We start from the raw sequence: 27,089 nt of genomic DNA on the forward strand, positions 1-27,089 counted from the left end.
AAAGTTTCTAAAGATAATCCATTTTTGATAAATTAGAACACAATGAAACAGTGTATCTATATATAAAAAAGTCCAGTTTAAACTGCACAACAGGTGCCCAGACCACGCGTGATCACAGGAGTGTGGGGTGTCCTGTTTGCTGCTGCCGCCACTCCCAGCGACCGGGGCCCCCGGCGCCTGGCAGGTCAGCCCTCAGGGCCCGGGGCGGGGGGCTCCTCATTGGCCTCGGGCCGGCGGTGTTTGCGCATGTGCCGGTACTTGTCCACATATGCCCGCACCAGGTTGCCCACCTTCACGGGGTTGATCTCCCCACTCTTGCTGTGGCAGATCTGGGGGGAGGGGACACAATTACCCAGAGGTCCTCCGCGTCCCATGTTCAGAGGTCACAGCCCACCAAGAAGCCAGCATGTCTCGGCCTCCCCCTCCCTTTCCGAACTGTCATTTAGCCAATTTCACAAGTGCCAAGGGCACTGTCCTTGCCCGACAAGCCCCTGGTGCCCCGCTCTCACCTTCTGAACGGCTTTGCGGAGGATGTCCTTGTACTCGTCCTTGGTCACCTCCCTCTTCTGGTAGAAGGGCTTGATGGCCAGCTTCACCTCCTCCACTGCCCGCTCCTGCACGTGCAGCTTCTTCATGTACTAGGAGCAGGGACGGCTGTGAGCGCCTGACTGCCCGGGGGCCGCGTGGCCAAGCCACAGGCCGAGGGCCCTTGGACACAAGGTCGTTCCCGCTGCCGTCCTGCCCGTGCCGCCCCTGGGGCAAGGAGGGGCGGGCCTCACCTCCTCATTCTTGACCTTCTCCGTGGCTGGCCGGGGAGTGGCCGTCTTCTCCTCTGAGTTGTTGGTGGTGGCGGCATGGCCAGCAGGCTCTGAGGCTGTGGTCAAGACGGTGGGCACTGGGGCCGAGCTCTGTGTCACCCAGCAGCCCGCCAGGGGAAGGCTCCCCTGCAGGATGAACTGGGGTGTGGGCTGGCTGACCGGTGCATAGGGCGGGGCACTCGAGGGCAGGACCGGGGCGGGAGGCAGGTTGGGGCTATAAACCTGGGTGAGAACACAGTCCGCTGAGCGCAGCTCCAATGCCGAAGGCGCTCCCAGCACCGTGCTCCCCACCCCCGCTCCCGAAGCACTGGGACCCTGTGCAGAAAGGGTGGCGCCGTGAGGCCCCCTGCCCCAGCCAGGCACAGCCTAGTGGCCCCCAGGTGCAAGGCCGTTTCCCTCCAGCCCAGGCACCCACCTGAGTGGGGTTAGCGTCGGGGAAGCCAGGCTCTGGAATCAGGTGGGCAGGGGGCTCAGGGAGGGGTGCCTGCTGGGGGGCAACCATAGGACCTCCATCTTCAGTTTCCCAGGCCTCTTCCGGGGGCTGCTGCGGCCTGTGAAGCGATGTCCCTGAGGGCCAACACAGGGAAGGTGGGTGCTCTGTGGCCACCTCAGCCGGAAGGCTGCACCCTGGCTAGAAAATTCCAGAAAAGCATCCGAGCAGCAAGGACCACAGGGCAGGCCCCAGCTGCCTCCCTGAGCAGACCTGCACCTCCAGTGTGACCCAGGAGCTCGTGTGCCACCCCATCCCGGAGGTGCCGCAGGAGCGCCCTACTCACATGGGGCTCTGTCCTCAGCCGGAGCGCCGCCTGCCGCCTCCTGCAGGTTCCAGGTGACTCTCTTCACGGGGGCTTTAGCCCGCAGAACGGGGGTCTGAGAGGGACCTTCCTCCTTCCCCACGGCGGGGCCTCCCAGGGCACAAGGCCCCACGATGGCCTTGGCTGAGTCCTGCTGCTGCAGTGAGAGCATGTCCTGGGGACCCTCTGCCCAGGGCAGGGGCTGCACAGCGTCTTCACCGTGGATCAGTGACACCTCCCTTCTGATGACGGCCATGGCCAGGCTGGCATCCTGCTGCTGGCTGGCAGGGGGCACAGCGGGTTTGGGGGGCATGGCCCGCTCTGGGGAGGAGTCCGTGCTCTCTGGGGAGGGCGGGGAGCTCATGTCGTCGAGCTGCATGAAGATGCCTTCACTTGGAAAGTCGTCAAACACGTGCCCCGCCTCGACGGAGTCCCCATAATCCAGGTCCTCAAGCAGACACTCGGCCGGCACCTCAGGGACAGGAGTGGCCTTCGGGGGGGTCTTGTTGGCCTCAACCCCTTCTGGTGAGGCGTGAGCTCCCTCCAAGGCCGGTGGTCTGGCTGGGGGCTCCCTGTCCGGCCTCGGCTCCTCCTGGGGCGGGGGCACCGGAGAGGCCCCCTTCAACGGCAACTTCCTCTCCAGGGAGCGGGGCCGCAACCGCTTCTCATGGGAATGAGGCCGCCGGTGCTCCCGGGACCTGTGGCGCCTCCTCTCATGGGAGCCCCGCCTGTCTCGGGGCCGCTCGCGGCTCCTCTCCCTTGTGCGGTGGGGCCTCCGGGCCCTTTCCAGGCTGCTGGGGGGAGACCCCCACCCCCGAACCCTGGACCCCGACCGCCTTCTCTTCCTCCTGCTGTCATGGTGCTCAAGGGAGGAGCTTCCAGGACTGCCAGAGCGGGACCTCCGCCGACCGGGGCCCCAGGAGCCCCTGCTCGGCTCCCTGCCCTTAGCCTTCCTTCTCTTGGCTCGCTCGTGGCTGCTGGAGCGGTCGCTGGAGGACCTCCGGCCCCTGGCCTTGGGCCGCTGCCTCTTGGCATGGTCCTCAGCCACCAACGGCGACACCGACCTTGAGCTCCCATTCCTGGAGCGGGAGCCGGAGCGGGAGCGGGAGCGGGAGCCGGAGCGGGAGCCAGAGCGGGTCCTCCCATGCTCCCTGGCAGGGGCCTGCTTCCTCCTGGCTTTCTTCCGGCTGCGGGAACTGGATGTGGAGCGGGAGCGGGAGCGCGAGCAGGGTGGGGACCGCAGCTCCACGACCCGGTGGGTGGTCGTCGGCGGGATGTCTGGCTCCGCCACGGTTACGCAGGTCACCATCCGCTCCTCAGAGCTGAAGAAGGTGCTGCGGGGTGGCAGGTCCTCGTCCTCCCAGGGCTCCTGCGGGGATGGCCTTTGCGCCCTGATGGCAGGGCCTCGGCCCTCGAGAGGCCCCTCCTCGCCCAGCCCATCAGGGGGCCCGTCGCCCTGGAGCTTGAGCATGGTGGAGGGAGGCCCCCTCGGGGGCTCGGGCTCTGTCCCCGAGCCGGCTTCCACAGTGTAGGAGGTGACGCAGCGCACAGTCTGCAGGGGCCCCGGGGCCTGGGGGCTATCGACAGAGATGGTGCGTGTGATCTCCGAGGGCAGCAGGCCGGGGCCCAGGCGCTCTGGGCTGCCGCCCGCGGAACTGGAGTCAGAGCCCGTGGGGTCAAAGGGGTCGTAGATCTCACTCTTGAGCTGCTTGGCCTTCCTGAGGGAAAAGAGGGGCGAGGGGCTCTCTTTCCTCGGCGCCTTGCTGTCCACAGGCCGGAACGTGTTGCAGAAGCCGGGGTTGGCGAGTCTGCCGGAATGCGCCGTGTTCCCGGGAATATTGATCCGGAAGCTCTGGAAGGTTGAGCCGCCACCCTTCCCTCTCGAGGGTCCCAGCGGGGCGGGGGGCTGGGTGCCACCCCTGGAGTGCATACTGGGCTCCTGTGGGCCCCTGCCACTGGGCTCGCCCTCTGTTCGGGCGCCGAGGCCGGGCTGCCCAGGGCCCTCCCTGCCTGTCAACCTGCTGATGCATGAACTGGGGATCTCAACACGCTGCCTGCCCTCCGGGGCCAGGGCTGCGTCCGCCCGTGTGCTGCCACTGCCATCCCTTTTGATCTTTGGTATCCTGGGTAGGTCGGAGATGTCAGTTCTCCTGGGTGCTGACTTGGGGGCCTGTGCTAGGCCGGCACTCTTAGATGGCAGGTTACCATTTGTGATCTTCGATGCGAACCTCAGAGGGAAAGCATGCTTGCTGTTGCCATTAAACTGGGGGGCGTCGCGTCGTTTTAAGCCAGGACCATTGACGTCTGACACATTCTGAGCCTGACCTGATCGAAGGGTCACTGAGGAGTCTGGTCTCACTACAGCCCCCGATGTGAGCACAGGGACACAGGAGGGGGCAGGCCTGGCCTGACAGTGTGACCCCAGGCTTCCAAGGCACCCTGAGCGAGGCACTCCGGGTTGCAGGCCGTCCCCAGACCCAGGACCTTCTCCACCTCGGGAGGGACCAACCGAGTTTCGCTGAAAAGAAACTGGTGCTAAAAGACAAGAAGGCAGACAGCAGTCAAGCCCCTCACTCTCCTTAGAAAGCTCAACCACTTGCTGAACTTTAATGAAAAGACGTTCTTTTACACTGTACACTTTAAATCACCCTGATTTGCTCCCTGGGCTGCACACTCTGTGCCGAGCCTGGGGGTAGCTGCTGTGGGGCCGCCCTTCTGCCCTACTGTCACGCTGCTTATGGATCAGGACGCGCCCAAGCCACTTCCGGCCACTTCAGAACAGGGTGGATGGGAGGTGCTTCCCACCTTCACAGTACCCATAGTCTATCACTGGCCCCACACCCCATGGCCATACCCCCACCCCCCCAAAAAATCCTGGCACAGCCCAGATCAGTGGGAGGGCTCCGGTGGCTGGCTCATGAGAAGAGGCTAGCTGCGCGACGGCCAAGGGGGCCTGTGGGCTGGCCTGGAGACCATCACCACCTAAATTATCTGCTTTGCGTCATTCGGAAAGTGATGGAAAAGTAATGGGGCAAAACAACTGGGGAAACCGCCATTTCCTTGAGTGGAAACCCACTGTCAGCACCTCGACACTCAGCACTCGGGAGCAAACACCGAGAGCCAGGGTGCTTCTGGGCCCCCGCAAGTGGGGAAGCGCGCAGTGGGCTGGCTGCGTTGGGCTGCCTCACCTGCCTGCTTGGCGCTGAGCGAGCCGTCCCGGTGGATGGTGACATCGGAACTGTCCATCAACAACAGGCTCTGGCCCGACAGGATGCTCCCCAGCAGGTCGGGGACCGGGGCGTCGTCCACTTCTGGCTCGGATGCCGTGGCAGGAATGCCCCTCCTGCAGGTAGACCAGGCCCTGTCATCACTGCCCCCACGGTCCCCAAGCCCCTCAGGCCCCGCAGAACCCCAGGCCTGGCTGCTGTGCTAAGAAGAGGCTGTCGCAGGCCCCAGGAGGAATGAGACCCACCCAGCCCCTCCGCATGAAGAAAAACAGGGTGTCTGGGGGCTGAAATCCTCGGGCACCACTGATGGGCAGAGCTGGCAGATGAGTCCCTACTGGTTTTGTTGGTTTGGTTCTTTTTTTCCTGAGGGCTCAAATACTAGAAGAGATCCAGCCAAAAGCACAGCACAGCAGCCTGGCTCCCTGCCTGGCACCCCCCCTGCTGGTGGACTCTGCGGCAGAAGCGGGCACACAGCCCTCAGGGGCTATGGCCTGCCACCTGCTGCGTCATTGTCCCCGTGAACTCGAGTCAGGACTAGCCACAGCACTTCTTCATTGAGGAGCCGAAGGGAAGGGATCTGTGTCTGGGTGGCAGAGCCCCCCCACCTCAAAGACACACCTGGAGAGCCCCATGGAGACAGGCCTGGCCACGGGCTGGTGAGACCGCAGGGCTGAGCGGGACAGGACCCTCCTCTTGGCACTCAGTGGGGAAGCAGGCGGCTCTTCGCTGCTGGAGGGGGACACAGGCCGAAGGGAACAGGTGACCCATGCCCAAGGTCCAGAGGGACATCTCCCAGCCCAGCAGGGATGGGACAAGCACTGAGCCACACGGCAGCCCTCAGGACCAGGTGTCAGGGCTGCACAGGAGGTTGCGCAAGCCTGTAAGGGGGGGGTAGGCTGGGGGCAGACGTGGAAGTCGGGTTTTCTCTGGGTGACGGGACAAGCTCTACACACCATCTAACTGAGAATGCTTTTCAGGAAGGGATCACCACCCTCACTGTACAGACGGGACTCTGGGCGCTAGCCACGCCCACTACAGGGGGTGACTGCCACCACTGAGCACGGAGGGTGACGCCTTGCTCCCCGACTGCAGGAGGTGCCTGCACAGGACTGGCCCCTGCAGTCACCTGTCGAAGGAGTCCAGCTCATAGGGGTCTCCAAACAGAAAAAGCGGGGCAGCTCCGACGTCCGCACGCATCATCCCCAGGGAGGGCTCTGCGGGCTTATGCACTGACAGGATGCAGGCCCCACGCATTGGCGTCCGGAGGCCCAGCGTCTGTGCAATGCGGCGACGGGCTGTGACTTCATTCTGAACCATAGTGACAAAGAGAAAGAATAACTGATCAGTGAGACTGAAACCAAGAGGTCCCAGAAATGCCATTTTGGATTAACAAATGGCCACATCCAACACCAGCTGAAGTCAGTGCCAAACAAGGCCGCTGGGCTTCGTGATGTGAACCAGTCTCGGGGGGCTTCACTAACCAGAGCCAGAGATGCACCCCAACAACTGCTGCGCCCCCTGCCGTGCCCACCATGGCCTTCACGCACGGCTGTCATCAGGTAGAATTTGCTTTTGAGCAAAAACTCCTAAGAGAGGGAAACAAACCCACTGACTGACAGCTGACCTGACAGCTGTGTTTTAACAGCCGCTCAAGGAGCAGACGTCGCGGGTACAGTTGCTCCTGGCACAGCCCACCCACGTGAGGGCAGTGGTTCCAGGAACGTCCGGCGGGGACGGCCAGGCCCCCGGCTCAGGGCGTGAAGAGGGGCTGGGGCCACACAGCGGCCGTAGCTTTGGCTTTGACTCACTGCAGGAATTTCGTGTGAATGAACAGCCACATGCTCAAACCCTCCGTTTAAATTAAAATACATTTGTACATGACTTTATGCTGCCTAGGCTGTGCTAACGACCGTGAGGGTCAATTCACATAAGCACGCACTCAGACAACGGCTACAATTCCACGGGTTAAATGTTTCAAATGTCTGGTCCAGGACTCGCAGGGGATGTGACACTTCAGAAAAGGGCCACATGGCAGCGGCTCAGCTACAAAGGGGCGAGCCAAGGACGGGAAACAACCTGAAGTGGACAGTGTGACACACGCCCCGCTCTGTCACCTTGGCCAGGACAAGACAGCCCACCGTGCAGGACTCCCGCGCTGGCATTTCCCGCTCAACACCCCAGCAGCTCCCACACCCCAGATAATAGTCAGGGAGTCTCCCCGACAAGCTGGTGGCCTGGGCCCAGCTACTCTGCCCCACAGGACCCACTCCTCAGGACACCTGGCCGCAAAGTGTCCTGGAAACCGCTTGTCTCCACCCATCTCCAGTCTGTGCAGTGGAAACGTCCATCAGGTCAGGGAACCCGACCAGCACAGAGAGGCTGTTCCCAGCACCCCACGCTCCAACTGTGCCGAGGAGCGGCCTGGCCACGTGTGAAGGGCACCTTTGGCTTCTGCCCCTTTCTCTTCCTCATGCGGCCCTGGCGTCTCTTGGATCTTGTCCCGGAGCCCCTGCTCCTCACGGCCGGTCTGCGCTGGGTCTTCTTTCTGCCTAGCACCTTCTTCCGTCTTCCTACAAAGAGATACTGACGGTCGGTGCTTCACCTTATGTGCCAGCTCCGCCCACCCGTGACCCCCAGGATGTGCCTGCACACCGCCAGGACGTGGCACAGGGACAACCACGTCCACGCTTGGGGTCTTCAACGGAAACATAAAACACACCTTAAACCCTTACTTCCCCTGGGGGGGGGTGGCCACGTGGCTCCGCAGTCCACTTTGGTTTGCGGGTCTCCCTTGGAGAACTAGTACATACTTTTGCAGAATCAGGAAATGAAATTAAATTAGAGGAAACAAACCCTGACAGTCCAGGGTACGAAGACGAGTGCCCCCGGCTCTGTACCCACTTAGGGGTTTAACCAAAGAAGGATTCTCCCAAGAGACTTGAGAACACGTGATTTCTGGGAGCATTTATGGCAGAACACAGCCTAAGACCACAGCTGCAGAGCGCCCAGTGTTCAGCCCTCACCGGTCACCCTGGGGTGATGCATGCGCTGGCTCAGGGGGCTGCCCCGCACCCCTGGAGATGCACAGCAACCTCGGCATGGAGGGAGGGGACTCCAGGAGGACAAAGGCACTGGCCCGTGATGTGTGCTACCGAAGCACACCCATAACATCTGATCCCACGTACGCACCACCGGCTGACACCTCAGGGGTCCCCATGGAAGGGCGCTACCGGGAGCCCAGTGGCTCTCTCTGGGGCCTGGTGACTCAACACCAGCCAAGGCATGGAGAGCCTTGTCCCTGACAGTCACACGGCTGAGCAGCCGCCGGTGCAGGGCAGCCTCCCCTCACCATCCAGTGCTCCATGGACCCGAGCCCTGCGCCCCCGAACGCCGCGCACAGAAACATGACCCCCCCCGCCTCGGGCAACTTGCAAATACCTGAACCCCGAGCCTCCAGGAGGCTGTGGACGGGCAGGGGTGGCCGCTGACAGCTGACCGTGGGCACAGTGGCCAAAGCTGATGGGGGTGGGGTGGGAAAGGGGGAAAATAGACGGGACACTCAGGACAGAAGATCCCACAACCCAGAGGACACAGGAGGCAGCCACCAGCCAACACAAATCTCACTTGGCTCTGGATTCAAACAAAACTATTTTTAAAATTCTATGCCATTTATGACACAATTAGAACTTTCAACACCAACTGGCTGTGTCATGGCACTAAGGAGTGGCCACTCGTTTTCTTCAGTGTAACAATGGCACTGCTCTTTAGTTAAAAAAACACTCCCTCTTTTAGGAACCCCCTGGGAAATATTAAGCAAAATAACAACGATAAAAAGGATGTGCTTCCAAATAACGTAGGGGGGAGGCAGTGGATGGGGGCAGGCTGAGGCAAACGGGCCAGGAGCCGACACAGCGCCACTGACACCAGGGGCCACACGCGCTTCACTAGCAAACAAGCAAACTAAACAGGGGAGGCAGGACCACACATGGTGACATCATCTGGATGTTACCACAGGTCATCTGCCTACTGGCCACCACCTTAGCTGGATACTTGGTAGGGACAATGAGACAAATCTTTAGTCCTGCTCTAACCAGGGACAGAAATACCAGCATCCTGAGGTTTTCCTGAGACCGCTGTCCGTGCAGCGGGGTGACCCAGATGAGCAGTGGGGGTGACGCACGTGTTAGTGCTGGGAGGGGATGCCTGACTGGGAACAGGACACACAAGTGGCAGACACGAGGAGCGAAACGCCCATAACCCTGGATTAGGATGGCCTCCAGCTCCGTCCCTGGAAAGGGGCAGAAACACGCACCCCCGGCAGAGCGCTGCGAGCCCCGCTGTCTCCAGGCCACCCATGCTCACAACACGCACAAGGGACAAGGCTGTCATGGGACCAGTGGTGGGGACACACAGGGCACGCGGGACACGCCACAGAGACCCATGAGCCTGAGACGCCACGCGCCCTGGCGTGGTAAGGACAAATGCCAACCACTCAAGGGCTGGCGAGGACGGGCAGTGTGCCAGGCTCGTGCTGCGACTCGGACACAGCTCGTCACCCGTTAGCCCCTGGAATGCACACACCTGCCCGCAGCACTCTTGCACAGGAATGCTCACAGCACCCTTATGCTTCGTGGCCCAAAAAGCGCATGACCACGTGCTGCTGGCAGGCAAGCAGGTGAGCGCGCACCGTGGAACAGCCGCCCACAGAACAAGGCAGTACGAGACACCCAACTGCAGGGTCCAAGCCACCACCGAGTGACAGAGCAGAGCCACCCTCAGAGCCTGGTATGTGGAGTGGACAGGCAAAGCCAACCTAGTGACAAAAAGGACACTAGACGCCATGGGGGCCGCGGGCATGGATGGGAACAGGACCGCGTCAGGTGGGAGGAGTGTCTATAAAACCGCGTAGAGTAGACATGCCTCTGTGCAATGTGTGTCTCTTGATAAAGTTGATTTTTAAAAGCCCGGGTCATGACCCACTGAATAAGACGGGAACCTGAGCGTCCACCCTCACTTAAAGAATCAACGGGACGGAAGGCGTTAGCAGAGCCAGGGCACCAGCAACGTGACACTGGGCTATCTGATAGCGGAACCCACGCTTGTGGCAAAGCCCCTCCCCGGTCAGGCCTGTGAACAGGGAAGCATGGATTCACTGGGACAAAACTACCAAATAGGGTAGAACACTCGAAAAAGCACAAAAAAACCCTGAATTAATTTTGAGAACTGTCCTGACAGAGAAGCCTGGGCCTGGGTGTCAGTGCATCTCTCCACAAGTCCCCTTCACAACCGATTCTGGAGAGGCCCGCGTGTGGTCTGCTGCTCCCAGGCACGCATGCGCCACAGCCAAAGCCAGCACACCCGGCTCACCTCTTTTCCTTCTCCGTTTGGTGGGGGCTCGCGGCGTCGTGGGCCGCTGATACACGGCGGTGCTCAGGCCAGAGGCGACAGCTTCGATGGTCTCATCGAGCAGAGGGGACATCAAGTGCCTCGGGATGTGCTGCACAGCACAGGAGGCGCTGGTCAGCAGGGCCACCGGGCCAGGCACAGCAAGCGCCCTTTCCCAGTGAGGACGTCGGGCAGTGCCACAGTAGTGGCAGCACCACCCCTGGCCCTGGCAGGAGCCGTGAACCCACTCCACGGAGTCTGGGGCAGAAGCTGAGGTCCCCAGCTGGCATCACCCTCTCACTTCTAACAGACCAACTGCTGAGTGGTTCCCTAGGGCAGGGACCTGGGGACAAGCCCAGGTTGGGGGTGGCTGGGGAGGTTTCCCAAGAATCAGGATAAGGGCAGGAGCGAGGGAAAGGCACAGCCAGGGCCATGAGGGCAGAGCCGAGCCCCACAGCATGGTGGGTGGGGGGACACACACATGGGAGGGGTGGCAGACTGGAGACGGCAAAGGGCAAGGGGGGGTGCAAGGGGACGCAAGGTGGGGGTACAGGAAGTCCGGGGGTACGGCAGGCATCTGCTCTGAGGACGGGTGGTGGGAGTAGCGTTTGGGACGAGGGTACCAGAGCCCAAGTACCCCCTGGTCTTAACCCACCCCCAACTCGGCTATGCCCCATGGGCGGGCGCCTAGGCTGTAGAGGAGACAGCCCACCCACATCCCTGCTGCCAACTGCAGGTCACTTCCAGGTTTGGGGAGCAGACGTGGAGGCAGAGGGGACAGCAGAATCGGGGCCCTGAGGGAGAGGGGCCACCACCTGGATGCCCCTGGCCGTGGACATGCGGTTCCGGTTCACGGTGGCTCGGACACGCTCACTCTGCCGTGTCCTGGCAATGGCCCGGGTCCGTCCTGTACGAGGCCGCAGCCGGCTGGCGGTGGGCACCACATCAGCCAAGAGCAGGGACACCTCCTCGTCACTCACGGGGTCGGCTTCTGGGGGGAAAGGAGAACCTGGGGCGCTGCACATCCGCTGGCTGGGCCCTCACCTGCAGGACTGGCTAGGCAGAGCGGCCATGCCCCCCAGCTCCCACCCAGGAGTGCCCTGGCCTGTCCGCTCTGAGCTGTGCTCCGACAGGGCACTACCTGCGGTGGAGGCAGCAGCTTCGGGGACGACACACTCCGGACAGAACCACTCGTCCACCGGCACCTCCTGGAGGGGGGGGTCCAGACATTCCATGTGGTACCTGCAGAAACAAAGGGCCAGTAAGCCCAGGCACAGAGGACTCCAGAGCAGGTTTCCAGATTCACCCAAGACAGCAACACACCTGCTGAAGACAGAACAGCGTCCCTATGCCCACACAGGCACATAGAGACGAGGCCTTTGGGGGTTGAGCAGGGTTAAATGAGGTCATGAGATTGGGGCCCTGACCCTCAGGGGAGGGGAGACAGAGCAAGAGGGGCGTCTGCAGCCAGAAAAAGCTCACCAGAACCGATCTGCTGTAGTCCAGGCTGGACTCCACCCAGTCTGCTGAGAGGTCCCCCCAGAGGACACGTGGAGGCCGGCCTGCTGAGAGGTCCAGCATTTCACACGCGAGACCCTGTTCTAACTTACTACAGCCCTTCCTGCCGAGAGGTCCAGCATTTCACACGCAAGACCCTGTTCTAACTTCCTACAGCCCTTCCTGCCAGCATCTTGGATGGTCAGACTGCTATGGCAGGGTTTTGGGCAGCTCTACCCTCCAAAGGGGGCCCTAATGGGGCCCAAAGTCCCCACAGGAGACATACTTCGTGGAAGGACCAGGCTGGGAAGGCAGCAGTATGACCTGCAGGGCTCCGCGGCCAGCTGCCTCACGCCTGCCTTCGCCTGGGAGGCTGGTCTCTGGCAGGGCCAGCTGTCCGCTTTCGTCTATACCTTCCCCCACTCCACCATCACTGCAAGCGGCCCAGGGAATTCCTAACCCACTTCACAGTCCAGTCTGAGAAGAAAAAAAGGCTGTTTGCTGGAAGTAACGGGAATGCTACCTATGTTTTAGCTTCTATTCCGTTTCTAAGGAAAGGCGTGTGGGGAAGCCACTGCTGGCAGGGGCCACGGGGGCCAGACTCTTCCAGGCTCCCTCCCACGGCCCCGGGCGGACAGCCCTGAGTAGGCAAAACCCAGCACGGGCAGCATGCTGGCGCCCAAGGCCCCGAGCTCACACTCGATTCCGTTTAAGGTCCATGCCTGCTCACAGCACTGAAACGGCTGAGGGTCCAGTGAGACACAGGATGGACAGGAGGGGACCGCCCTCCACGAGCCCTCCTGGGACCCCAGTCAAGAGCCAAGGAGGACGGATGTGGGAGCAGGGGCGGGGCGGCTCCTGCCTAGGCCAGCAATAAGGAGAGGGGAGCACCCCCGAACCTCAAGTCAGCTCCCGCCTGAGAAGGTCCTTCCCAGGGTCTCAAGAAAAAAATCAAGAACAGAGAGGTGGCGTCTCACACCTGAACATGGCTGAGCCCGTGTCCTCACCAAGCTCCAGGGGCTCGAGCAGAGGCCCCAGTGCACATGACAGCTGCCCGGCCCAGCCAGCCTGCACCCGCTGCCCACCAGGACAGTGCCCGCTGCCCCACCTGCTCAGAGACCGGCAGCTCCCGGGTGGCCATGACCTGCTTGCCACCCAAAGCGACGGCCACAGCTACGTGGCCCGGGAGGTCCTGGGGTGTCTCCCTAGTGAATAAATACCTTTAGGTTAGATTTCAAGTTTTTAGAAAACCAGAAATGATCCATACTTTAGTTCACATACTAGTGCAAGAATCTGGCACACTCGCGCACCTACAGCCAGCCTGTGGTTCCGTTTTACGATGAGTAATGGGATAATTTCAGACTTGTGATTTTTAAGCTAACAGGATAACTAAGAAAATTTAGCAGACTGCAAATATTATTAACACGTGAGGGTTTCTACAAGAGTGAGAATCACAGAGTTAAGGTTCCAAACCCATTTATCAGAGTTAAGGTTCCAGACCCATCATGATTTTTATGTACTTGACTTGTTTTAGCTGTTAAATAATTCAAGCACATAGAAAGAAAATCAATACATCAAATTTACATGTGTACTTTACAACAGTGAAAAAAACTTCATGAAGTTGTAAAAATCCCCCAGTCACTGTTAAAAGTTACTAGCATTAAAACCAGATCTTGATGTTAAGAATTACAGGCTCGGTTTCAAGCTTAAGGAGAAACCTCAGCTTTGTGAGTGACAGCTCCAAGAGCCGCACCCAGGCTCACAAAGAGCCCGAGGCCACAGAAGGCACACGAGGCGGGCACTTGGTGGCCGCGAAGGCAAGGCCAGTGAAAGGCCAGGGACGAGGGCCCTCCCCCCACACCGTGCTCGGCCAGCCGCCCCACAACCTTCCTTCCTGCCGTGCCCAGCGCGGTCCTGGGTGCTGGGCTGCCCTCCAGGCCCAGGGTCCCCATGACACCACGCTGCTCCAGCTGTCCACTCACACTCAGTCAGCGCTCACTAGGCTTCAGCGGTGGAAGGGCACACACTGGACTCTCGGGTGTGGGACCCCAAGCCCCACTCCTGTCCCCAGACGCACAGCGCCTATTGCAGCAGTAGACACTGCGACTTCTAGGAATCCCTGTAGGCCAACATCACCAGGTAGAGTGAACTGTCGCCTAACACGGCTGCAAGCTGAGGCTTGCGAGACGGTGGGGACAAGAGGCTCGCGAATGTGTGAGTCCAAAGGGTGGGGGCCAAGCCAAAGCCTGGGACAGTCTGCACGGGACAGACATAAGTGCCCAGAGCCCGTCCCCCTCCTGGCCACCAGGGCTCCTGCCCCTTACTTCACGGCTCAGCCCTCAGAACTGCGACTGGCTGCCAGAGAGACGAGTTCCGGGTCTGTGGCCTCCCAGGATCCCTTCACTTCCTTCAGGGCGTGTGCCCCATGGGAATGGTTTCCTCAGTCCTCGCACCACAATTTTACAGCAGAAAAATTCTTCAGATGTATAAGAAAACCCTCGCGGAGGCTGACCAGGAGAGGGTCTGACTAGAACCGGGGACGACAGTGCCAGGCTCCTGAAAGCCAGTGCCTGCTGGACACAGCCCAGTAGCAGTACGGCCAGGAAGCATGAGGGAGACGAGCAGCCATGTGCGGCAGCCACAGGAGCCCCTCCTCCCCTAAGCCTGGCCTGACAGAAAGGTGGGGTTCAGCACACCCCCCACCTTGAGCCCCAGGCCTGCTGGCTAAGCTCCACCCTGTTTTCTCAGGTTTTCCCTCACCTTTTTCCTGTCTTTACGTATTACATGCGTCCCTGAAAGCAGCTCGAAGTATTTGGGGGAAAAGGTGAGGGTATAAATGCAACAAAAAGAGCCTGGAGGGGCCGGCCAAGTGGCGTGTTGTTTGGGAGTTGGCTTGGGACACCAGCTCTGAGCAGCAAGGCTGCTGGTTTGGATCCCACATGAGGGCCAGTGACACTGCGCCCTCTGCAGCTAAGATGGCGAACAGCAGCTCGACCTGGAGCTGGGCTGCAGTGAGTCGCCGGCGACAATGTAGGCTGCAGTGGGCTGCCTTAAGCTACCGTGAGTGGCCAGCAGCCGCTGTGAGCTGCCAAGAGCTGCCGTGAGCAGCCACCCAGAGGCCGGCGACCGATCTGCCTCAGCCGGGAAGAGCGCAATGATAATACCAACATGGGCCAGTGAAGCGACATCCTCCACAACTAGACTGAAGAACAAAAAGACAGCCACTTGTCTGTTCCCCTTCCCCGATTCCCCAGCGCTGTTCCCCTCCCCCAATTCCCCAATAAAATCTTTAAAAAAAAAAGAGCCTGGGGGCCAGCTGCTACCAATGGTGTCACAACACATGGTGCTGAGGGCGGGCGGTGCACCAGCAGACGCCGGGACGTCCTGAGCAGGGGAACAGCAGTGCCACGTGACTTCCCTCTAATGGGTCGGGGCTCTGCAGGCCACAAACTGACTTTCTACACGTCAGGACTCCCCGTGCATCTCAAGCCCCAGGAAGGAGTGCCAGCTATGGACGAGCAGGCCCACAGGGGACCCACGCTCACCCGGCATCACAGCCGTCGCAGAGGAGCAAGCGGTCCTCCCGGTCACTGCGGCCGCACACCTCACAGAAGGTTGGGTCCTCCTCCTCCTCCTCCTCCTCTCCGGCTCTGGCGTTCTCCACAGGAATCTGGAGGCAGACAGGCACTGCTATTCCTCCACGTGGCAGACGGAACCCCACCAAGTCCACACACACCCGGGTCTGCACTCAGCCCAGAGCAGACCGTTCGGCTCCTGGAGACTTAGCCGGGCTCCATGGACCTGGAGGTGCCGAACTAACCAGCCTACAGCAATTTGATGTTTCCTGGCCATTTCAGGGTAGTTAAGTAGGAAAAAAAAGTAACTCGACAGAAAACAAAGTGACACCATGGCAAGGTCCCAGCGGGGAGCGAGTGCTGGAGACAGCGTGGTGCTGCCGCTGCCGGGAACCCGCTCCACGCACTCCGCGAGGCACACACTGCCTAACAGACACCACAGCCATGAGAGCAGGAAAGCAGCACTCAAACAGCAGGGCTCAATCTCTCGAGAACTGTCACAATTAAACAGACACGGACACATGACTACCAAACACGACAGTCACAGCTGTGCACTGAGAGCCCCAGGTAACGGGCTTCCCGGGGCGTGACAATCAGGCTTCCATCTGTCAGGCCTTGACCTGTGTAAGGACTAGAGACATGCCCTCTCCAGAGAGGGTGCCGCCTCGCCTCCTGCCCACCACCTGACAGCCCCGCCCAAGGGACATGCCTGAGACACCCCTGGCTATGTTCTTGAGCCAGGCAGGATTCAGCGCTCTCCTGCACGCTGTTCCTCTCAGATCCTTTTCTCCAACCGGACTCGCCCCTGCATCTCCCTTCATGCAGAGGAAGAGTTCAGGGTCCACATACTTAATCAGCAGTTACTGCAGTAAATAAAGGTTGCCTACGTGGAAGCTGCCAACACAGCCAGAGGCTTCGGCTGTACGAGGCCCAGGCCCCGGGAAGGAGAGCAGAGTGCCCACCCAGAAAGACAACGGGGGCCTGAATCAGAACCAACGCTGCCGCCTCCAGCACAGACGGAGAGCACTGTGCACGCCGCCAAGGAGAGCAGGCATGAAGCTACAAGACTCGGTGCCTCTTCCCCGTGCACAAGATCTAGGCACGTCCCTGGGAGTCTAGTGCTAGTTTTTGACAGCAGGCGTGTGGAGGAAAAGCAACGGCGAGCACTGGAGAGCAAAGAAAAATGGCCCCTGGTTCTGCCCTCCCAGCAAACGACAGGGCCCGGGACCTTCAACCTGCACCAAGAGCACCACGTCCTCTCCCGGGTCTGGGCTGCACCGTGACCTTGCTCCCCTGGGGCCACCGTGGCTCCAGAGGGAAGAAGCTCTGAGATGGGAGTGGGGAAGAGGAAGTCCAGTCACCCCGCGATGCCCCACTTGCCTCCCCCCAGAACCCACGTGGGCCAGCATGGCTGAGAATGGCACTTCGGGAGATTTCTAAAAATCATCTGGCCAATACTCACTCATCTCAGGAAAGCAAACCACTCTTTGAAAGTGTGTTTTCCCACAAGACAAGGATCGATGCGATGAGCACAGGACAGGGTGGGCTTCTGTGCTGCAGCGTCTACACTCACCTTCTTCAAGATTTTACCGCCAAAATGGGCTCGGATACAAATGCACTTAAATATAGTGCGGTCGACTGGACAGGAGTTGGCATTCTGTAAGAAATAAGAACCGAGTCAGAATGCTGCAGAACCCCTTTCACTATTAACACCATCTTTAAAAAAACACTGCACTAAGAACTCAGAAATTCCTTTTACGCTGAAACCCACGCATTTATGGAATGCCTACGTGTGTCAGGCCCTCTGCTAAGTTGCTGGGGACACAGCTGTGACGAGACAGAAATCCCCACCTCATGGAAGAGGAAGGAGGAAAAGCTGACTGCACGCGCACACACGGCATGGTAACAAGTGCTGCGGAAACTAAACGGTGGACGAGAGGGAGTGTGGGGGACAGAGGGGCCACTCAGGCCCTTCCTCTGGGGCCTCCATTCAAATCCGGGGCCAGTGTTTCCACCAGACTGTCTGACATTTCTTAGTAAATTCTGAGGACTTCCTTATATAGTGTGGACACTCATCAGACGTGCTGCAGATATTTCCTTGCCTTTATTAACAGTGTTTTGACACACTTATAAGTTCCTAGTTTTATATCGTCTTTATTAGGTACATTGCATACACCAAAAGAACTTACCTCATTACTTTGACAAGGTCTGACAAATTTATACCCCATGTAGCCACCACCCAAGCCTGCCCCCAACTCTACTCCCCTGGGTTTCAGTGCCTCTCACACAGCACACGGCTCTGGCCACACATGTGCTCAACCATAGGCCCCACATAGCTGCCGTTCCTGTGGTGGAGCTGCCGTATGCACGCTCAGGTGACGGTGGACTCACTTGGTCCTCCTTGTTGGCTCAGAGCATGGTGCCTCATTCAGTGGGTACAAATGTCACATCCCCACATGCCAGAGAAGCCCTGGGCTCCCCTGCTCCCCATGCAGACACGGACGGTGGGCTCTGTCCTCCATCTGAGCCTAACAGTTCGGATGGTGGGCTCAGTCCTCCATCTGAGCCTCCCAGTGGCTGCACAGTGCTGTCACCTTGTGGTGACACAGCACATGTCCTATGAGTCCTCTCTCTGAGCGGCTGTGAGCCGTCAGGGGTCCTTCCCTGCTGTCCAACCCAGCCGCCAGCATTCTCATCTGCAGACTTCAGAGCGCTGCTCTCACTTGCATCTGGAAGCCACATGACACATGTGTGGTGAGAGCTAGCCCCTTACCCGTCTCACACACATTGACAGAAGAACCCCTTTTTGAAGATATGAGGTGTCGCCCGCCATCTGCTAAGTACACCGTCTCCTCCAGACCTGGTTTCTATTCCTGCACCAAATTCCAGCATAATCACTAGAGTTTAAAATCTTAATATCTAGGAGGTGACCTCTCCCTTTTCAAAAGTAGCTTGGCAATTCTTGGTATTTTCTTTCTCTCCTGCAGGAATCCCACATCCATCAAGGGCCCCGGACACCGTGCCAGGACCCTGCTAAGCCCACATTACCACTGCCCTCTCTCTGGAATGAGACTTCCAGGAAGCGGGCCTCCTTCGCTTGGTCTCGGTTGTTTTAGGAAAATTCTCTAAATGTCCAACACGTCTTCTCATGACTTATTTCTAAGTGCACTGCAGTTTTTAATCTTTGTCTACCTTTGATCCAGCAATCATGCTGGATGCAGCATTCCAACAGCTCACTTGCAGAATATCTACCGGAGGTGCCAAAAAAATGTGCACAAGCGGACACGCTGGTCAACGTTGCTCAAGCAGTACTTCGCCATATCACAAGTGTCTGGACGCTGATGGGAACCACTTTGAGCACCTCTTGTAATTGCAGAAGTCAAATGTGACTTGTATTCATCTTTTGTTATCAGTATACATCAAGTATTACAATTTTCATAGTTTTTCCCTTTGTTAAAACATACATACCTTTTTTTGGCACCCTCTGTATACTGATGGAGATACGCAGCAAACACCCTGTCGGTCCCTCATTAAAAGAAGGCTTCACTTGCCCCCAAAATCTAAGCCTGGCTCTAATCTGGGCAGCAGCTCCACTAGCACAGAGCAGAGAACAAGTAGCAAAGTCAGAGACATGCCTCCAATGACACTGCAGGGAGCCAGCAGCCACGTGGCCACGTCGACAGCACGAGTGCCACCTTGGTCCTGAGTCACACACACTGACTGCACAGGGGTGGTCCTGAGCTGGCTGGGAAAATGAGGCCAGCAGGCCTGGCTGTTAGAAGCTGCTGTCACTGTCAGTCTCGCTGAGTCACACGACGGTGTGGGGGTCTGTGACCTTCAGTATCTGCGGTGGAGTTACAGGGTGGTTGAGAGGATGAGGCAGAGTAAGAAAGATAGAGGTGGCGGTTCTTGGAGACGGCGGCAAGCACTGGGGTATGTATCGTTCGTCCTTGTACTGTTTTACTTTGAAATTTTTCACAATAAAAAGTTTATCAAGTAGGCAGGAGTCCTGCTCCTAAAGTTTGTCATGAAATCCACTGCATGTTTGTGGTAAACTGCCTTCACGTGTTCCAGGGATGGCCCTGTCCTCACTGTCACCACGACTCAGCACTCAGTGGACTCTGGCTGGCTGCACCTCTGTGATGGCCACACACATTGGCTGCCTCGCGGAACTCCCGTCGGTCACTTCCTCGTGCAGTGCACACCACCCACAGCCCGAGGGCCAACGAGGCAGACACAGCAAGGTCCCAGTGAGGACTGCGCCCTGAGTCCCCCCGTGCTGCAGAGCAGAGGGCCACACCACAGGCTGGCCCCCAAAACCGAGGGCCGTCCTGAAGGGAGAAGAACCCCAAGAGAAGCCGCCTCACCTTGGACCATTCCACGATGCAGTCCAGGCAGAAGTAATGGGCACAGCTCTGCGGGGTCCCCACAGCCTGGTCCCTGAAAGCGTTGAGACAAATGGGGCAGCTCTCGGCATCGTCATCAGAGTTAAACGCACCGTTGGCCTCGAAGCCCCCCGGAGTATCTGCCACTATCTCCACGTCGTCGTCGTCGTCTTCAGAATCTTCAGGACCTTGAGAAAGAGTTACCACTGTCATTGAGTGACCTGAGCCCTGGGAGTGAGTGGCCACAGCTACGCTCAGGAAAGCAGATCCCTGAGTCCTACTACAGAGGAGCAGACCCCTTTCCCGCAGCCCTGCCAGGTGTGACCGGCACTGGCACCTCACCACAAGCTGCTTCCACGCTCAGGGGACACCAGCACAAGCCCGCCCTGGAGTAGAATCCGAACCCTGGGGGGAAGGGCAGCCCGAGGCTGGCTGACCGCTGAGGCCCCTCCTCAACACACTGTGGGAACAAACTGCCTGCCTTCAGGTGACATGCCCCTAGAGGTCCGGGACACAGACAGGACAGGTTCCTAACTAGGCAGTCTGGCCCAGAGTGCTGGTCAGCCTCTGAGTCAGAGAGGTTGAGGCTGGGGCAGGAGACGCTTTCATGGCACAGTCAACTTATGCGTTTGCTTCTCTCTCCCTTCCAAAGTCCGTTAAAATAAAGTCACGTGCATGTGAAAGGACAGGCAAGTGGCAGCATGGCAACAGGGGCCTTACCGGCCCCTGACCTACCAGTCCAATCCCTCTGCACATGGGCAGCACCAGTGCCCACGGCCCTGCTGTGACATGGCTGAGAGGTTAGCGGATGGGCTCGGCCCATCAAGCCAGCTCTTCAGAGATGTCCACAGGCGGACAGCCAGCGGGGCCAGAGGAGGGGTGGCCGCTCAGGGTGCTCCCCGCCTGGCAACGGCCAGAAGCAGGACTTTGGCTGAATCCTGACAACAAGGTGTGATTCTGAGCCTAAGGTGGGAACCATGGCCCCATGAGGCCTTGACGTCAGCAGGCGAGACCGAGCAGAGGGGCAGCCAGCCGCATGTGGACTTCGACCCACGAACATCTGTCCTCAGCAGTTACATTCGTGATTTGTCACCCAGGAAAAAAACGAATAAAACTTGTGTTCACAGAATTCTGGAAGCTGGCCGGCGGAACGCAGTGACACTGACTCTGTTCAGTCTTCCTGCTGTGCTGAGGGCCAAGGGGGCAGGAGCAGGTGAGGCCGGAGAACGTGACTCCTCCTGTGGCGCTCTGGGAGGCTCGAGCTGAAGGGAAGGCAGAGCTGGCCATCTGAGGGCCACCAGGACCTTGGCAGCACCTGGGACCTCAGGACAAGGCCTATGAAACCTAAGGGCAGTGACCACCCAGAGCGAGAGCGGCAGACACAGCAGGTGCGCAAGGCCGAGCCATCAAACTCTCCCCACTCTTTCTCAGGGGCTGCTGGGGACTGGACCCCACTCGATGAGGGTGCCAGCCTGGCATGGTGGCCAGCCTGCAATCTCAGTGCACATGAGGGCAGGGTCCAAAAGAAGGGCACTCTTACATGACGACCACACTGAAGGAGAGGAGAGCGGACGGGGGCCTGGCGTCAAGATGGTGAGGCTGAGCACGAGGGCTGCACCCCAAGCAGATCAGGTGTGCATCCGGCCCCCTGCAGGACACTGGGCACACGGCCTGGAGAGCTAGGAGGGGCAGGTAAGAGTCCTAAGTTCTCATCTTCCTGGTAAGACCTGAACAGATAACACCTAAAGTTGGAAACTCAACAAACAGCAGTACAAGCAAGTGCTGTTCCGGAATAAACACTGGGCGAGAAAAGCAGCAAGACAGGACGAAGGGCTTCCGCGGGAAGCGCCAGGCCTGCAGGGGTGCAGCCAATGCCCCTGCAGAGCCCCTTTCTCGGCATCTAACCATGCCTCCCACCAGCTAGACGTGGCTACTTTTCATGTCTTTCAAAGACTGGTGCCGGAGGGGCAACGTGGGGTTCAATGAGTGTGCACCCTCGGCTACGGCTGCTGCCTGCGTGCCTAGCGTGTCCGCAGGCCACGTGCTCAGGCCTCCTTCCCTCCTGGGCACTCGGCTCTGTACCAACCGCCCCTTCATAGCTTGCGCCCCAGCCCCACGCCCACCACTGCCCGTCCAGCCCCGGCAGAGACATCGTTTCTCCAGAAGCTTCTCCTCGCCGCCCCAGGCTCAACGAGCTCGTCCCTGATCTGCGACGCCCAGTCCACCCTCCTGCCGTCTGTCACCTAATATCCCAACTGCCTCTTTAGGCCACTGTCTTTGCTGCTAGCTGGTGGGCTTGGGGACAGCGAAAACGCAGACAAGCTGGCTCTTGCACTCCCCTCCAGCCCTCAGCCCAGATTCTCTGGACCCAACAGGCCCTGACACCTTCACCTTCAGCCCTGTAGACGCCAAGTGCCTGTGCCAGGACCCCTGCAGAGGGAGCCAGCACCCCAACTCAATCTCGGAAATGAGCGAAGAGCCACACGTGTGACCCGCTCTCAGGACGCTCTCACATCCCTATTCAGAATTCAAAATCTAACTCTGAAGAATGTTTTATCACCAACACAAAGTCACAAACTCACACTGATTGGGCTGTGTCAATCCTGTTCCTTCATGGGCACTGTCCCAAATGTGAGGGGACATTCCTTTCTGGAACATAATGCGGATAACCACAGAAGCTTAAAAGATTGTGATGAACACATTGTGATAGATGCTTTAGGACTTGACGACTATTTCAGAAGGGAAGCAGTGGTGAGCCAAACTACCAAGGGCCAGCACCCTATCGGTAGAGGGCCGAGTATGCCCTTCCCCCGAGGAAGGGGACCACAGCTGGCTGGGACAGGAAAGGGGACACCGCAAATGCACCCAAAGTTGAAAAGCATGGCCCTCGGGTGGCAGAGCCCGCCCTTTACAGCAGCGTTCCCAGCACACAAGTTCCAGGGCACAAATGCCGAGCGATGAAACTGTGCCGGAACTTCTTAATAAAGCCATTTCATGCACTTGCCAGCTATCTCGGGCAGAGCCAGGGGAGGAGCCACGGGACGGCCCGCCGAGTCCTGGATGGTGGGAAACCTGCCCGAACGGGGGCGCAGGGAGCTCATTCTGTCATGGCCAGCTGGTTGTGCTGCTCTGCGTCTTCAATCAGACATTTTACGCTCCCACCCTCACCAGAGAAGAGACCCATCGAGTTGTGTCACCAAACCGAAAGGAAGGATTACAACAAAAGTAAGCCATCGCTGCGGCTGAAGGTGAGGACTCGCTGCAGGAACCGGCACACAAAGCCCACTGCGCAGAGCGGCCTGTCCCCACTTCTCACACCCCTCACTGGCCAGGGTGCTTAAGGCACCAATTTCACTGATGTTTACAACGCTGTCCCATCACAGCGACAGGGGACCAAAGGAAGCCGCTCAAACATCCACATTCTCACCAGATTCGTCTTCCAGGTTCCCCTCCTCATCTTCTCCGTCAGAGCCATTGCTGTGCTCACTGCCTGTGTCATCCTCAGAGCCCCCGCTGTCGACATCACTGCTTTCTTCTAGAAGCAAAAACACAGGCCCCGGGGCAGTCACAACCTAGGCAGCAGAGCGAGGGCTGATGCACAGGTGTCCCCAAGACACACGCCAAGGAGGCTCTACCAGGGGCTGCCCTGCAGGATGGTGAGGGGGCTGGTGGGGACGAGGGAGGAAAAGCAGCACCTTTCACTCCATTTATATCTGTATGGCTTGCATCAAAAATAAGACAAAAGAATGTACCACTTCTGCAACTTAAAAGCAAAGACTAATTTTAAAAAGATTGAAAGAGGGCCGGCCGAGTGGCGCGATGGTTAAGAACTGGCTTGGGACACCAGAGGGCCCCGGTTCGGATCCCACATATGAGGGCCAGTGACACTGCCCTCCACAGCTAAGATGCTGAACAACAGCTCCACCTGGAGCTGGGCTGCCGTGAGGCGATGGCGTAGGCTGTAACCCCCGTGGCAGTGGGTTGCCATGGGCTACCGTGTGTAGCCAGCAGCCAGCGTGAGCAGCCAGCAGCCACAGTGAGCGGCCGTCCAGAAGCCGGCGACTGATCTGCCTCACCCGGGAAGAGCGCAACGATGGTGCCAACTTGGGCCAGTGAAGCAACGTCCTCCACAACTAGACTGAAGAACAAAACAACAGCAACTTGTCTGTTCCCCTTCCCCCAATTCCCCAGCACTGTTCCCATCTCCCAGTTCCCCAATAAAATCTTTGGGAGGGAAAAAAAAAGACTGAAAGGTAAGTAGATAACATCTAGACCACGGTCAAAATGAAAGCCAGCTTTTGTAGGCGCGAACAGCCTGGTGAGAACACTGGGCGACCCAGCTTCTCCTGGGAGGCGGGAGGCAGGCCGTGCGCAGGCGCTCGCAGCGCAGGCGGGAGAGGCGGCCGGTACTTACCGGCATCACTGGCCAGGGCAGCAGCGTGCAGCCTCCGGTGTCTACCCGGCCCTGGGCTTTGGTCCACAAGCTCGTCCAGGCTGTCGTCATCCATTGCTGGACATCAGAGTTCAGCTCTGAAAGAAACCAATCAAGTAAACCCCCACTGTGCCAGGCTGCAAAGCTCCCCCAGAGAAAGGGTTGTCACTCTACACACTGGTGACATGTGTCCATCTGCAGGACAAGGAGGCTGAGCCGTGAGAGATGATAATACACACAAAGCTGTGCACACAGAGAAATACGCCGATTCTCACCTATGAGGGAGCGACACTCAGTTAGACTCAACTCATAACCTAACTTAGCCTCAGACTGGTGGTGGTGGAGCGAAATGGCTCATAAGGAGCTGAGGCAAAGCAGGGCTTTCAAGGGCTTCCCTAGGCCTCCAGAAAGGCCTAGGGGACAAGCACGGCCCTCTCAGCCAGGGCTGGCCCACTTGGCCACCTCTGGCCTCGCCCTGAGAACATCCCCAGGGCATCGCCAAGTCGAAGGGGGCCTGGGGAGCCCCTCAGCTGCCATGTCCACTCCTTCCTGGGCTCCTGATCTCCACATGGGGACCCCTGTCCTGCGTACTCTGCAAGGCCGCAGCCAGAGGGACGCAGACTGAGACAAATGACCTCACAACTGTAGCGAGACATAATCCTGCTCTTCCTCGTCCCCCAGGACCTCCAACCAGGGTCCCCAAATAAGGGTTCCTTCCTTGTCAGTGTCACTCACTCATTTCCCAGGTGACCCTTAGAGGAGCCCCTCTCAAGGAGTCATTCAGTAACTCGACGGGACAGTGAAGACAGTCCCACCAGTGCTTCCCTCCAAGTCGTCTCCGCGGTGAGAGGGAAGGGGCCCAGGACCAACCGCAGGCAGAGAGGCAAAGCAAGGACCAGGGGAAGGTGGACTGGGCCAGCGGCGTGCCCAGGAGGCCAGGCCAGTCTCTCATTCCCGGATCCCACATGCAGGCACCCCGGGGGAGGGGTGGGGCTGTCCCCAGCACAAGTGCTCCCAGAGAACAACCCCCTGAAGGGGCCAGGGCCCGATTCAGAGCCAGGAGCCTCACTTCCCATGCAAAGCCCGACTCGAGCACAACAGTGAGGGCAGGTGAACTTGACGAAACTGTCAACTGCTACATGTTGCCTCTAACCGGAAATAGTCAACTTAAAGAGGACGTTCTGTGGAGTTAACCCCTAAAGCTAAGAAAACCAACCCCAGCTCCCCTTGACAGAGGCTCTGCACCCCCTGTGCTTGGTGACTCAGCAACGCAGCAGGACCCTGCCTGTCCTGCACCCACCGCCTGGCCACGACTCCTACTGGAGACACAGGCTGACAGACGTGACAGGGCCGCAGGCCACACAGTGATGATGCTGTCACCTGCACAAGGTCAAAGGTATGACAAATGACTGCTGGCTCTGGGGCCCAGTGCTCCTTTCCCACAGCTGCCGAGGCCGTCTTACAGCCCTCCGCCAGAGTGGCGGGAGACTTCCCATTCTGTGAGGCCGAAACCCCTTCCTGTATCGTCACACGACAGTGACTGCTCGCAGCACCCAGGGCAAAGAACACAGGTAGACTCTGTAGGTACTTTCCAGAGCAAGCACCTGTGCAAACACCAAGGAAGAGACCACAATTGTTAGGGGCTGCCAGCACCTCCTCTCCCTGTCAGGAACCCTGCAATCAGAACACTATGTTAACGGGGACCCCAGAGTAGGACCTACTGGCCCCACCAGCAGCCCCAGCTCAAACACACCTGCCTGGACGGACTCACATCCGTACCTCTGCCCATATGTCCAGGGAGCCATTTCTGCAGGGCAGCCCACAGCCCCTCCCAGGTGCTGGCTACCTTTGGGGGTACTGGTGGCACTCTGTGGCTCTCCTACTCAGCCTCCAGACTTGGGGGGGGGCTGGGGGGGGCATTAGACCAGAGAATTTTCCTCTCTCTCCAAATTCAGGGACCCAAAGCACCCACAATTCCAACCATCGCTAAAGAACCGAAAGAGCCTCTGGTGTGGTAACTGGCAACTGTGCCAGGAACGGAATGTGCGTGCCCATCGCCAGGCTCTGGCAAGCGGACCAGGCCAACCTGCCATTCTTTATTCACCGACTGCCAGAGACCACGAGAAGTCAAAACTGTAAACTGCAATGGAAGTTGAAAAGCTGGAGCCCACAGAGGCCTTTGCTGGGCTGACCTGCCACCAAGAGTCCACACTGGAGGGCCGCTGAGAGGACTACAGCCAGGCTCGCCCTGTCGGGGCTTGCCACCGGCCTGCTGCGGAGAACGTGCCAGAAGGTGCCAACTGTTATTCTGACTCATTCTTCCCATAGGGGAAAAAAAAAAGAGAAAAACGAACGGTCCAGGGACAGGGCAGATGCGTAAGTCCCAAGTCAAACCTCACCTCCACTCAGCCCAGGCGGCCACCGGCCCAAATGTGGCTCACCAGGCGGATTACCATTCTGCTGCTGAGGAAACAAGAAGAGGACAGAAACTCCAAAGCTGCTGTGTCACATGGGCTAGTTACTTAACCTCTCGGGGCTCCAACCTATCCATCGGCAAGACAAGAAGGACAACACCCACTCCTGAAAGACTGCCGTGAAGACTACACGAATTAAGGACTAGGAGCCCATCCTATCAACACGGGCCGCCGAAACGCAGACGAAGCCGACAAAAGCAGTGACCACCAGGAGCTGGAAACGAGTGAGAAAGGGTCACACGTCGCCCGGAAAGGGGACAGCGCAAGGGGCGGGGTGTCCCAGAAAGGGCGGGTGGACTCCCAGCGGCCGGGACAGGAAGGCGGCCACCCCCAAACCCAACTGTAGGCCGAGGGACCTGTCAGCCTCACGCGGGGCCCCTCGCGCCGGCCGTAGGGTCCGCGCCGCTGGCCTCACCCCGCGGGGCAGGCCGCAGACAAAGCGCGCGGCGCCCGGAGGCGGCCCGCGCGGACGGGGCGCGACGGCAGCCGCGGGGCCAGCGCC

At 59.0% G+C, this 27,089-nt stretch overlaps 1 protein-coding gene across 14 annotated transcripts in view; it reads right to left on the reverse strand.

Moving 5' to 3' along the window:
- PHRF1 (PHD and ring finger domains 1) overlaps window positions 1-27,089 on the reverse strand; it is a 27,284-nt gene continuing 195 nt past the window's right edge. Inside the window, exons 2-20 of one of the 14 annotated variants that reach the window (XM_019631132.1) lie at window positions 24,096-24,211; window positions 23,109-23,216; window positions 19,664-19,869; window positions 16,870-16,953; window positions 15,267-15,391; window positions 11,366-11,466; window positions 11,040-11,215; window positions 10,207-10,336; window positions 7,282-7,409; window positions 6,321-6,425; window positions 5,966-6,147; window positions 5,458-5,568; window positions 4,801-4,955; window positions 2,822-4,147; window positions 1,595-2,728; window positions 1,234-1,385; window positions 780-1,133; window positions 510-638; window positions 1-329 (exon numbers count right to left, since the gene is read on the reverse strand). In XM_019631132.1, the coding sequence (XP_019486677.1) occupies window positions 186-329; window positions 510-638; window positions 780-1,133; window positions 1,234-1,385; window positions 1,595-2,728; window positions 2,822-4,147; window positions 4,801-4,955; window positions 5,458-5,568; window positions 5,966-6,147; window positions 6,321-6,425; window positions 7,282-7,409; window positions 10,207-10,336; window positions 11,040-11,215; window positions 11,366-11,466; window positions 15,267-15,391; window positions 16,870-16,953; window positions 19,664-19,869; window positions 23,109-23,216; window positions 24,096-24,189 (4,944 nt within the window). In that variant the 5' untranslated portion in view covers window positions 24,190-24,211 and the 3' untranslated portion in view covers window positions 1-185. Of the gene's footprint in view, window positions 330-509; window positions 639-779; window positions 1,134-1,233; window positions 1,386-1,594; window positions 4,148-4,800; window positions 4,956-5,457; window positions 5,569-5,965; window positions 6,148-6,320; window positions 6,426-7,281; window positions 7,410-10,206; window positions 10,337-11,039; window positions 11,216-11,365; window positions 11,467-15,266; window positions 15,392-16,869; window positions 16,954-19,663; window positions 19,870-23,108; window positions 23,217-24,095; window positions 24,212-27,089 lie in introns of those variants that run through there. The other 13 variants (XM_019631133.1, XM_019631130.1, XM_019631129.1 and 10 more) reach the window with 13 other exon arrangements.

Source organism: Hipposideros armiger, unplaced genomic scaffold (genome assembly GCF_001890085.2).
Source record: "Hipposideros armiger isolate ML-2016 unplaced genomic scaffold, ASM189008v1 scaffold_983, whole genome shotgun sequence".
NCBI classification, from domain to species: domain Eukaryota; kingdom Metazoa; phylum Chordata; class Mammalia; order Chiroptera; family Hipposideridae; genus Hipposideros; species Hipposideros armiger.